Source organism: Lepisma saccharinum, chromosome 20 (genome assembly GCF_977018435.1).
Source record: "Lepisma saccharinum chromosome 20, izLepSacc3.1, whole genome shotgun sequence".
NCBI lineage: Eukaryota > Metazoa > Arthropoda > Insecta > Zygentoma > Lepismatidae > Lepisma > Lepisma saccharinum.
The window spans coordinates 21,346,251-21,359,830 of NC_139248.1; the positions used below are offsets into that span (position 1 = coordinate 21,346,251).

Genomic DNA, 13,580 nt, shown 5'->3' on the forward strand with positions numbered 1-13,580 from the left:
GCAGAAAAAGAAATAACCGGCATAATTGAGAATCCAAAACATACAGTAATTCTTGAATTGTACAGCATCCCCAACAAAGAATATGATTCACCATTTACACCAGGTGGCAAAATATATATGCTGTCCCCTGCACAATTTTATTACCAGTTTTTTGTTGGGGGCACATTGAGACCAATCAAGATCAAATATTGGCTTCAACCACAGGCACACCACTACCCCACCTTATCAATAACAAATGCTGATATCAAAGTAAAAATCACCAGTGTAGAATTAGAGGATTTTACAGATCCCAATACATTAGAAACAGCATATGTTGAAGATGATGGCTCTTTGGAATTTAAAATAAAAATAGGGGACAAATTATATTTAGAAAATCCTGTAGTATCAGCTGCTGAACACCCCATAGTTGCAATATTCTTGTTTTCATATTATGTCTAGAGAAATTATTGTTGATGAATTACACAGACAAGCCAGACATAATTATAAGAGACTGCCAGTAGTCACAAAAGGCATAGATGATTTATGGCAGAGCGACTTGATTGAAATGGCAAGTGGACAGTTGAAAAACTTAGACAAAATCAACAAGGGCTACAAGTATCTACTTACTGTAATAGACACATTTTCAAAATTTGCCTGGGCTGTGCCACTCAAATCCAAGACTGGAAAATGTGTTACAGAAGCCATCAGGACAATCATCAATCAGAGTGGAAGATCACCGCGCTATTTGCAAACAGATAATGGCAAAGAATTTTATAATTCTGTGTTCCAACAATTTATTAAAAGCCAGTCAATAAAACATTATTCGAGTTACAGTGATCTCAAAGCCTCAATTGTAGAGAGATTCAACAAAACCCTAAAAAATCTTATGTATAAACAATTTACACTTCAAGGTAATTATAAATGGATTAATATTCTTCCAGAACTTCTACATAAATATAACAACTCGGTCCATTCTACAATCAACATGAAACCCTCTGAAGTAACTTCATCTGATGAGCAAAAATTGATTAGGACTGTTTATTATCCTAGATACCAGCCAACAACAAGAAAGGCCAAATACAAGGTGGGTGATCAAGTACGAATCAGCAAATATAAGCACTTATTCAAAAGAGGCTTTACAAGAAACTGGAGCACTGAATTATTTACAGTGGTTCAAGTTAAACCTGGGACCCTTAACACATATATAATAAAAGATCACCGAGGAGAAATTCTCAAAGGCAGATTCTATGAAGAAGAACTCAGCAAAACTAAACAGCCTGACACATATCTCATAGAAAAAATCATCCGCAGAAAAGGCAACAAGTTATTTGTCAAATGGCTAGGACTTCCAGAACACAGCTGGATCGATGCAGACAAAGTGATAATATGAGCACCTGGGATGTTATAAAGAGGCTGCCAGAACCTGAACAGCAGATTAAGAGAAATGGCAAGTTGCTGCCTGAAAATATTAGATGTCTTATTGTTGGGCCATCGGCTTGTGGTAAAACTACACTAATAGTTGATAATTTTTTATTGGCACCCAACTGGTTAGACTGGAAAAACAGGCACTTGTATGTCTTTTCTAAGAGCTTGGAACAATTAAAATATCAGCAGTTGATGAAGCTATATGATGGATTGGATATAGCCACTTTTGAACCAGATGTTAAGCCACTTCATGAATGTTTCGATAATTCTGTTGTTGTGTTTGATGACATTATACTGGATAATCAAAACAAGGTTAGAAATTTCTTTACACAGGGCCGACACAAAAACATTGATTGCTTCTACCTGGCACAGACTTTTTCTAAAATACCGAAGCAGCTGATCCGAGACAACAGCAATTTTATATGTGTGTTTCATCAAGATCATACCAACCTCAAACACATACATGATGAATATGTAGGTGGGGACTTGAGCTACAATGATTTTTCCAAGTTTTGCAGTAGGTGCTGGAACCAGGACAGTTATGGGTTTATCACAATTGATATGACAAGAAAACCCAATAGTGGCAAATACAGAAATAAAATCAACAATTTTCTAGACATTGAAACATATATAAATAACCATGAAAAGGCCAATCATTGATGATCTTAAATTAATAGATTATCTTGTAAAAAGATTTAAGGGATGGAAATCACAGAACCGAGGAATTTATGAACAACACAAACAAACAGAACAGCCTATAATTGATGATATTAGTGAATTAGGTAAAAATATCAAAACTGTTACAGAGCAAAATCAAAATTTGATCACAGAGCTTGTACCTGTAGCTGCAAGGAACATATTAGATTATCCAATCACCCCACTTTCCAGTATTCATACACCTAGTCCTGTTGCTCCTCGAAGAATTGAAGCTACTCAGGATCCTATTGAATTGGGTCTTCTTGCTCAAAAATCTTTAAGCACACCTAAAGACAACAAAGATGAGGTTTTTGGCTTATATGCTGACACAGAGCGTGATGGTAGCATCATACATAGAATTGGCAATTTCAGAGTAACATTTATGGGAGATGATATAATTGTATATTCAGAATCTCATCTTGGACAAAGAGGTGGTTTTGTTAAATATCCCGGCACACCTGGATTGTGGGAACTGATGACTCGGAAAAGGCCTGGCAGCTATACAGATCAAGACTATGAACATTACAAAGAAATATTAATAAAATCAGATGCTCTATACCAGAACAATGATCCCACACAAAAAAGAGTCAAGTCTAGCAGTGGAGCAAAATACAATAATTTAATCAAGCCCATATGGTCACAAATTAAGACTGGCAGTGGAATCAAACAATACAACACCCTGCCCAAAGAATTTGTGTGGGTTGATGATGTCAGGAAACTTGTAGATAGGTTATTGGTGATAGCTGGGGAGGAAAATGCTGGCAACCACAATTTTTACAATGAAAAGGTTGGAATTATGGACATGATAAGCACCAAATTGTCTAATTTTATAGTGAATGACACTAAGGGGATTGGATATCTTATAAAAATTATTAATACTCTACCACCTAAATTTTGGAATATTTCTGAGGGCCGGGGGTTGGTTAATGACATTATAAACAAGCTGCCATTTGAACTACACATTCCAGGCTATCAGTATTGTGGTCCAGGCACAAAATTGGACCATAGATTAAACAGAGGGGATCCTGGTGTTAATCCCTTAGATGCTGCTTGTAGAGACCATGACATAGCATACAACACACATTCTGATCTTGACAAGAGACATGTTGCAGACAAGAAATTAGAAGAGGCTGTTTTTGGTAGATTTGTAAGCAAAGATGCTTCTTTAAGTGAAAAAATAGCAGCATTGGGAACCACCATAGCTATGAACACCAAACAAAAACTGGGGTGGGGGCTGTGAATATGTATATAATAAACCTACAATGAAGGCCAAGGGTGTTATGTATCAAATACCTTATGCAGGTCTTAAATCTCTTGGGCCTATTGATAGTCTTTTAACCAAAAAGCAGCGCAAGAAAAAAAATTCTTGTCTTGCAAAGGGTCATGGTATGAAATTGTTGCTTAGTACCCCCCAATTAAAAAAATTACAACAATCTAGAAAAAAATCACATGTGGGGGGCTTCATATTTAGTATCCCGGCCATCTTAGCAGCACTTGGGGCTGTTGGGAGCTTGGCTGGGGGATCAGCTGCCATAGCAAAAACAGTAATAGATGCCAAAAAGAATAAGGCAGAATTAGATGAATTGAAGCGCCATAACCTGGCCATGGAGAAACAAGGCAAAGGTGTTAAGAGAGCCATGAATAAGTTTAAAAAAAACAAGAGCCGCTTACAAACCAAGATATTGAAGCTTTAATCAAGCCACTGGGCATCAAAAATTTTAGAGGTGTGTACATGTCTGATTCTTTGCCAGAGCAACCACTCAACAAAGAGTGTGGCATTGTTAATTTGGATAAGTACAAAAATCAGGGCACTCACTGGATCTGTTATCTTAAATATTTAAACAATGAGGCATTTGTGTTTGATTCATTTGGAGGTGTTCCACCTGAAAATTTAATAAAATATCTAAAATCAACTAATCTTTATTACAATAATGGCCGTGTTCAAAACTTCAAAGATGTTAATTGTGGACATTTGTGTTTATCTGTTCTTAGATATATGTCTCAAATAAATAAACCATCAATTGAAAATTTTCAAAAAGCCTTGTGGTATCTGAAACATCATGGGGGTATTCCATCTCACCAGCCAAAATTCAATATTGAAACTCAAATTACATGATGATATAGTGTATCCCAAAACAATAGCTCTCAGAGCATTTTACGGCATGTACTTGATCCCTAATATTACTCACCACAACAACAAAATTGCAGTAGGGGATCAAAAAATTGTCATCACTCCAGGGCAGTATAATCTGTCCACTCTAAATGCTCAATTACCCAGAGGTGTAGTGTTAAGTCAAAATTCTGTCACTCACAGAGTAGAGATTGTATCTGCCACAGAAACAGTGGATCTGGGTACTATAGGAGAGCTGTTAGGCTTTGAGAACAACACAAAACTTGAACCAGCCATCAAACACACTGCTATTAATATACCTAAATTCTTAGCCACAGCGACTCTGAATATTCACTGTAATGTGGCGGAGGGTATGATCACCAAATCAAATGGCATAGACACTCAAAAACAAACTGGCATCATTGCAACATTTAAACCTAATTCTGAATTTATGGAGCCAATCATCTACACTCCATCCCCAACATTATATTTTCCTGTGTGCCATAATAGAATAGATAATATTGAATTGATGGTCACTAATGAAAAAGAAGAATTAGTTGATTTTGCTGGAGCCACAACAACTGCAATCATAGAGATTATTATTTAAATAAAAATACATACAAAAAAAATGGAAAATATTGAGAGTTATGAGCTACAATCATTCCCTCCAAACAGGAGGACATTTGCAAATTTAAATCAACCCAACACAGAAATTGAGGTTGATCTTGATGTAGGGGATGGCTTTATACACCCCCACAGAGCAGATCTATACATCAAATTTGATGTTGTAAAGCTCGATGGAACAGATTATCCGGCAAATTCAAATATAAGATTGGTAGACAATTTTGTGCCGCATCTGTTCTCTGAAATTGAGATCAGAAAGCATGGTGTTGTTATAAACAGAGTGGATTATCCCGGCATTACCTCCACAGCTTTGGCCACATTAAAATTATCCAAAACCGAGGCTTCTTACTACAAAATAGGTGGATTTGAGGCTGGTGATAAAATATTAAGCAAAAGCCACACTGTACTGTTCCCTATGCGCCTGTTGCCAGGATTCTTCTCAGATTACAAAGATATTATGTGGAAGGGTGGTTTAAGAATCACATTTAGAAGAGCTGCCAATGATAATAATGCTTTGATGAGGTACAGCACATTAAACTCTACAGGGGAAGCTTTGCTCAATACCCTACCTGATGAAGGCAAATGCATTATTCAGACTATGGAGCTAAGAATCCCAGTTGTTGAATATGAAGCCAGTTATGCTCTTAAATACAAAGCAGATATAATAAAAAATCCACAGGTTCCTTTACAATTTTATACATATCAATGTGTACAGAAGCCTGCAACTGGTACTTATTATGAGTTTGATGCTACAAATTCATTCTCCAGTATACAATATGACATGCCGGATTTTGTGGTGGTATTGTTTCAGACTGGAAGACACAATAATCAGGAAAAAAATTCAAGTAGATTTGATAACTGCAACATCAAGAACATATATCTTAAAAATGGCAGAAATGAGGTATTTCCTAGAGAAAATTATAATTTAGACATGTCCAAGAATGATTTCCTCAAATTATATGAGGCATTTTCTTCCTTCAAACGTGTCACTACTGGCAATACTGATATGTATTACACTCCAGATGAATTCAAAGCACAGAGACCCATGTTTGTAATCAACACTTCAAAAAGAAAACAAGTTGTGGTGAATGACAGGACAAACATTAAAATTATCTGTGAATTCCATGAGGCATTACCTGATGACACCATATGTAGTGTTATTCTCATAGGGGAAAAATCATATGTTTATGATGTAAGAAATGAGAGAGTCACAGAACAATTCTAGAAGAATTACATTATCTTAATACTAGATATACAAGTTGAGGCTGGTGCCCAATTGAACTTAAACCGGAAGTAAATGTTTTTGTGTGTGTGTGTGTGTGTGTGTGTGTGTGTGTGGGTGGGTGTTAATACGTTTGGCGTAGTTTTAGGTGTGGCCAAAAAAAATATCAAGAGGGGCTTATTTTTGACAGGTTTATGGACAACAATCTCACAGAAGTGCCTTTTATAAGTGTAGGCGAATCAATCTGAGGGGGCTCATACTTTCTCAGGAAATTCCCGAGGGCATTTTTACAAAAATCTTGGATTAGACGGGGTTCCACACTTGAGCAAAAAGCTCATATGGGCATGTTGAGCAAGTTTTAAGTGTAGACAAATCTGCTTGAGGGGGCTCATACTTTCCGGTCATGGTTATACAGTCAATCACACTACTCAAAAAAAGTTGTGAAAAAAGATGAAAAGATTCTCTCGGACTATCTACCAGGTGAGTTGTGGAAAAGATTCCTAGCTTTCGAGAGGTAACGTCACCCTCATCTTCAGGGTAGAAGTGGTAGAAGATGAGAGTGACGGTAGCTCTCGAAAACTTGGAATGTTTTCTACAACCCACCTGGTCGCTAGCCCGAGAGAATCTATTCATCATTCATCGCCAGGAAAGTTTTAAGACTTCAAGCTTCGAGTACAAACACCTCTTCATGGATATAGTAACAGCATTAACATTAATAATTTTGGAATAAAATACGTTTATTATGAAATATCAAATATTATGTAATAGTTATTATTGTTGTTATTTCAATTATTGAAATTCATGAGTGAACCCTTGTCCCGTGAATTGTTTCCTGCCTACTGCCATGTTTACAAGTATCCCTTACAAACGATCGAAGTGTATAGGCTAAGCGTAAAAACTTTCAAATAGTACTTGTACACATGAATACTTGTACACCATATATCGTGTCGCCTCTGTCTGTTCTCGCATGCCCGTTGACTGTTTTGCTTTAGACTGAAGGAGCTAGCGTGTCATCTGTGTAGTTAGCCTCTTGTCGCTTCGGTCTGAAAGTTCCTCTTCGGTATGAACTCGCGCTCTAGCTTGTCGAATGTCGCTTCGGCCTGAAATCTCCCTAAAAGGAGCAAACAACTAAGGGATAAGCCACTTGGTTTGCAAATATGTAGAGTGAAAAAGTTCCAATGAAAAATCAACAATGTAGTATTGAAATTTCAAACATTTAACAAAAACTTCTGCAAAACAAGCAAAAAATTACCAATTATACTCGGTCTCTGGGATCTCTGGAGTCAGCGAACGAAAGCAAGCCTCTGCGCAAGTCATGACTCGAGAGGGCTTTGTCGCTTGTGTGTCGCTCAAACTGTGATATTTCCTCAATACCTTGCAACGTGTTAACGTGGTTTGTTGTTCGCGCATGCGCAATGCAATGAGTGTCTTGCTTTAGAGATTGAGAACCAAAGCGACAAGCGGCACGCGACACTTATCGCTTGAGAATTTCACCAACAGAACGCTGGCCTGTCCTTCCTATCATGCCGCTACGGTGTGAAACGTTGCTCTTCATTGGCTCGTTCCCAAGCGACATGTCTCGAATGACGCTTCTGTCTGAAAGCTGCCTTGGACCAAAGGACCCGTGTCGCTTTGGTGTGAAATCCTCGTATCGTTTGTCGCTTTGGTGTGAAATCTCCTTGAGGAAACGGTGCAGCCAGAGCTTGCATCCCTACTGTTCTAAAGGCTGCATTAATTACCGACTGCTCGCTTCCAAGCGACACTTGTGGTTTGTCGCCTCGGTATGAAATATCTCTCAGGATACTATTTATATTCTAATAACATAGCAAAATATACTCTAGTACACAATCCAACACCTGATGCTCGCAATCACATTGCGAGGTTTCTTCTTGTGTTACGCATGCTATGTATTTTACTTTTCTTTCCAAATTAATGCCATTTCGTGACTGCAAGTCACTCCACAAATATTAATTGTTTCCATCAATTCACGTACCACCTTTCAAGACAAACAAATCTACACAATATATTCCAAAAACTAAGCCGCATTACTTTCATAAGAAAATTAGTTGCGATACTGATCGCACTGCCATCTATGTTGACATCCGTCTCGGGAACTATTTTCCTGGCTCGTTTTCCACACTACGTATTCAAGGCGCTGTAGTCAAGCTGTTCAAAAGTCCAAACAACTACTATTAATTGCAATTTAATCCTTCGTTTTATGTAAGTGCTGCGGAAATAAACAACAGTGAACAAGTATTTTGCTTTTTAAGTCTTGAGTTTTGTAAAGTCTTTGTATGGATTCGGACCCCCCTCTAAATACATCTTTGGCATAAAACATTTTTTTTTTAGAATGTTAGAAGAAATCTGGTTTGTTTAACAGTACTTACAGCTGGTAATTCTTGGTAAGGAACAGTGTCGCCACCTATCGGTTGAGCTTGATATTCAGGCGAGTTTCTGGACATAACACCGCCGTAAGGCTGAAAATATTAAATTACAATTACAAGTAAATCAAAATTCTGAAAATAAAATATAGCATGTGCTAATACAAAATCTGAGAATAAATTAGGAAGAAATAATCGTTGTGTCATACGTGGAAATCATGGTGCCAGTAGATTTTAACAACAATATTCTAGTTTATATACCGAGACTAATCGGTAGGATCTGAATTTCTGAAATGTGTCTGCTTTAGGGATCGAACTCATAGCTGCTCCTTTTGAAGTTCAGAAGAAACTTAATTGGCAAGCAGACTACAGTCCGCGAGAATTTATTTTGCACTAGTATTAATACATTAGTGCACTAGATTTCATATTTGTACGTGTAGTAGTTTCTCAGATATGTTGATATGTTACATATTTGATGTTTGACCCTTATGCATAGACAGGTTCACCGCAAGATATCAATTTCTCCGAAAAAATGTAAATTTTGTTTTAGCAGTACGTTAGTTTTTGAACATCCCAAAAATATTATTGTAATTATTTTAAGTTTGTTGTGTGCTTACTGGTAGTTAGAGTCGATATTGTATCTTAAATACTCAAGAAAAATGAGTTATGTTTTGAACCCTTTATCTTGTACAAATCTACTAGTCATGAGTAGTTATTGATATTTACCACTTTCTTGGTTGCAATATTTGAGGGAGTGGTAGAAAGTTCTCTGGAATAATATAAACACTATAATTATGTATTATTTTCACTGTAATCGTTACTATTCTTAAAAAATAATTCTTTGTTAACCATCAGTCAGTACATTTACACTATTACATAGAAACTCACCCCTGATATTCACTTGCCTACCTGCCCAAACGGTTTCTCTTTCGCATTTGTACCTATACATAGGAAGTCAATGGTCCAAAACTTGGTTACGTGGAATTCAAAATGTCAGTGTTAACTAAATCTAACTAAAACTAAACTACAGTCACTAAAATGTAGTGACCTTCTTCCAGACATGCTCATGGACACTAATTGCCCAAATAATTTGGTCTGGGAAAGTCATGGGACTTTGCTTCTACGAAATTCTAGACACCCTGATCAGTTACATCTTAAACACTATCTTGCGTATAAAAATTACGAGTAAAGCAGTTATAAAAATTCAGCCTTCCTCTCTTGTAAAACAAAGAAGTATACCGTCTGGCTGGGTCTTGAGTAGTAGCTGAGCTGACTCATGGCGTCTTGGATCTGTGAACAGAAAGAAGGAATTGCGTTAGTGCCTTGTATAAAAGCCTGTATTGTTGAATGATTAGTAAATACTGCAAAGTATATGCAAGGCTCATTCAATATATAACTGGAAATATGTTGTAACAAATATTTATTACAAGCACCAAAAGAACTACAGTACTATGTTTCAACATAGTCAATGTTCAATCACCTACGCCAGCGTTTGATAAGGGCACTGATACCACAGGAAAAAAATATTTTCAATGCGTGCGTAACCACTCATGCACCGCTGACTGGACTTCGTCGTCATTCTGGAACCTCGATCTACTTAGTGCATCTTTCAGTGGGCCAAAGGTGTGGAAATCAGAAGGTGCCAGATCGGGCAAATACGGAGGGTGGGGTAAGCACTCAAACGTTAGGTCCTCGATGTTAGACAATGTGACGCTGGCAGTGCGTGGTCTCGCATTGTCATGGAGCAAAAGCACACCAGTGGACACCAAGCCACGTCGTCTCTGCAGAATGGCTGGTTTCAGTTTCATGCGCAAATGTTGGGAGTAGGTGGTACTGTTTGCATTATGACCTCTGAGCATGCAATTTTCAAGAATGGACCCCTTGTGGTCCCAAAGCAAAGTTAAAATGACCTTTCCGGCAAGTTCTCGACTTGAGCAATGTTGCTTTCAGTGACTGCAGTGACAGAGCGACCTGGACGAGGAGAATCTTCAACACTGGTTATGTCCTCTTTGAACTTCTCAGCCCACTCGTACACCTGTGATCAACTCGTACAGTTGTCACCGTACCGTCACCGGTTTCACGCCTTCAGTCAACAAAATTCACCAGCTTGGAGCACTCCTATAAGGGTGCCACCATCTTGTGTAACTTTTTCCCAGCGTCCCGTGCGCGAGGCAGGCGTGCCAGCCCCAGCTATGAATAGCTTACAGATGCCTTCACAAAATAACAAACATATAAAAATCACGGTTGTGTTTTAGATTTTTTATATTACTTTTCCGGTTATTTATTGAATGCACCTTGTAGTAAAATAATGCTTGTAACAGTGGCAGAATATTCTCGTTGGTTTGGAGTTCAGGCCTTACAAATGCCATTACTTGCCTCATCCGGTGGACCAGCCTGGACAGCATGATCTGAATTGATAACCACTGGAATGCAGTGGCACTTTTTGCGACTTTTGATCCCGCACTATGTTAAACCTTATCTACCAAGAGAAAGTAAACTGTCTTTGCCCCTTAATTTGGGCACCTTGCCCCCCCCCCCCCAGTTTTGGAACCCAATCGCCGCCATTGATGGAATGTGTACGTAGAAGCAGCCAGATCGATCTGAGAAGAATTAATACGGGAGGGTGGGGGATTCTTGTTTAGTTTTCGAGTTAGAGCATCTAGTCTACGGTAAAGTATGTACTATCTGTTCAGAAGGTAAATGCTCGGTTGATGGTGGCGTTGCAAGCAAAACTTGAAATATAAAAAAAAATAAGTTCAAATGTGTGACTGAACACACCATTCCCACCTGACGTTTCTTGAAACTAAGATATTCTCTTTTCTTGGAGCTGCGTCCCAATATTGTATTCTATAAGGATCTGCATGGGTGGAGGAAGGTAACAAATTGTAACGGACTGGAAAAACATCTGAAAGAAAATAAGCGAAAAGAAATACGCCTCGCCAGTGGCGAAACAATTCAAAGTTTTTATTTTTTTTAGTTGCCAATGAGGCTCCAACATGTGTGTGTTCAAATCCACATTTAGACAGTGAAACTTTTTTTTTGATTGTGTAACCAAAGAAGTGCATACCACATGTATTTGTGATCCATGATTTCACCGGCGAATTTCTAAAAGCACCTTAGACTTTTCCTTCTTAACAAAGACTTTTTTACATTTGCGGACCAAACATAGAGCTGTCAGATCATACCTACTTTTACTGTGACTATAAATTACATGCTTCTACGTTTTAAATAAAAAATGATTTCAAGTATGTTGACACAAGTTTGCATTGTCACCTACAAATATGTTTAATTTAATCTTTATCTAAAGAGATATTATTCCGGAATCCTAGAATGAGAATGAGTCAGACGTTTATACTTTTGCACAGCATATGCATACTACAAATGTAAATAGAGACGATACTGATTGGCCAAAATACAATGTGCTAAATTCAGTCTTCGGAACATTATTTTGCTATCCTTATATTTAAATAACCCATGGCTCAACAGCGTCGAAAAGGCTTGTGCCTATCTCCCGGCTACCAGAGCCTCTCTCTCACAATCCTACCTAAAGGTGTGTGGTTCTTCAACCGGTAATGGGGTTACGTGGGGTCAGCACGTAGAACCCCCAGCCGTTGTAGAAGATTTCCAAGACCGGGTTACGCTACTCACTTGTAGCTGCCAAACTTCCTCAAGATGGTGGGTTGCCACCGGTCTTATGACAGGCAGAGAACCCAGAGACTGAACCCAGGCTGCTACGTCTCATTCGTGGGTAAGATAATGTAAGGCAAGGCTCCACGTTATGGGCGCCACTAATGCTACGCCCCTTGTGGGTACGTACTTACATGTTATTTACCACGGCTACAGATATCTTAATCTCAGGGGATAGGTTCTTTGTTTGAGAATTCCAAATAAGAAAGCGTTTTATAGCCAAGAGGATATAGTAAAATACGGATCTATATTCTGAGAACTTGACAAAATACAGAGAAAATATATGTATATGTATAATCGAAAAGGCTTCTTCTTCTTTTAAATGGCTTCTTCTTCTTTTAAAAGGCTTCTTCTTCTTTTAATATGGAAAAAGCTTCTTCTTTTCTTATAGAAACGGCTTCTTCTTCTTTTAAAAGGCTTCTTCTTCTTTTAATATGGAAAAAGCTTCTTCTTCTTTTATTATGAAAACGGCTTCTTCATCTTTTAATATGGAAATGGCTTCTTCTTCTTTTTCTTTGAATTTCTTCTTCTTTTATTAAAGCGTAATCTTATTTATGTGCTCGCTTTCCCCCCGCTTCTTTGTCAAACAATACAAGCTATACTTGTAGAAAGAGTAGGGTCGACTAAACTGACAATAGCGCCACCTCCTATTTGACGACCAAAGGGGAATAACCAGGATCGCTAATAACGAGCGCTGCCAATGGCCCAGTGCGACTAATAAAAAGCGCAACCGAAAAGTGCTTCGGGACGTCTAATTTGACACAGCGCCACCGGGGAACGGACAAATGCAAAAGCTGACGATGTTCTCCTCGTCAGAGAATCAAAAAGAAATTGAGATGAGATACATTTCTGAATTCATTTGCTCGCTTAATGACTTTCCTAAACGTTTCATATGCGGCTATATTCTGAATTATTTTAAATTACTACATATATAATTCTATTTACTTCTATTATAGTATTTGAACTCTTCTTTTATATATTTCTCAATTTACTATAATATATATCATCCATCTTCTCCGCTCTAAGTTTTTTATAATCTCCTTCGCTCCTATTTATATAGCGTGCTGCCATCTCTTGTCGATTCCGAGAAACCATTCCTCCTTGCAACATTCATTGTGTCGTGTGAAACTGGCACGTGACAAGGCGGACTCGAACCCATGCCGTCGGAGCCCAAAGCACAGCGCCTTAGACTGCACGGCCACGGAGGAGGACTATTCTTATATTTAGTTACAGATTTTACAACATAATTATAATGTTAAGATCTTGACTACTTCGGTCGACTTACATAACCTAATATGTTCTTAGCTACTATATTATTCGTTTTTATAATCGAAATTTTATTCATAAATCAACCAATATTTCTTCATTAACATTAGACGTGGTTGCTAAGAATTTCCACATTAACGTTCCACTGTTTCTTGATCTTGTGTGATACCCAAAGCAAGAACTGAATGTC

At 37.9% G+C, this 13,580-nt stretch overlaps 1 protein-coding gene across 1 annotated transcript in view; it reads right to left on the minus strand.

Annotated features, from left to right (window-relative positions):
* LOC146003546 (uncharacterized) overlaps window positions 1-13,580 on the minus strand; it is a 295,640-nt gene that overhangs the window by 73,189 nt on the left and 208,871 nt on the right. Inside the window, exons 3-4 of the mRNA XM_083141840.1 lie at window positions 9,677-9,727; window positions 8,444-8,533 (exon numbers count right to left, since the gene is read on the minus strand). Of these exons, the coding sequence (XP_082997966.1) occupies window positions 8,444-8,533; window positions 9,677-9,727 (141 nt within the window). The remainder of the gene's footprint in view (window positions 1-8,443; window positions 8,534-9,676; window positions 9,728-13,580) is intronic.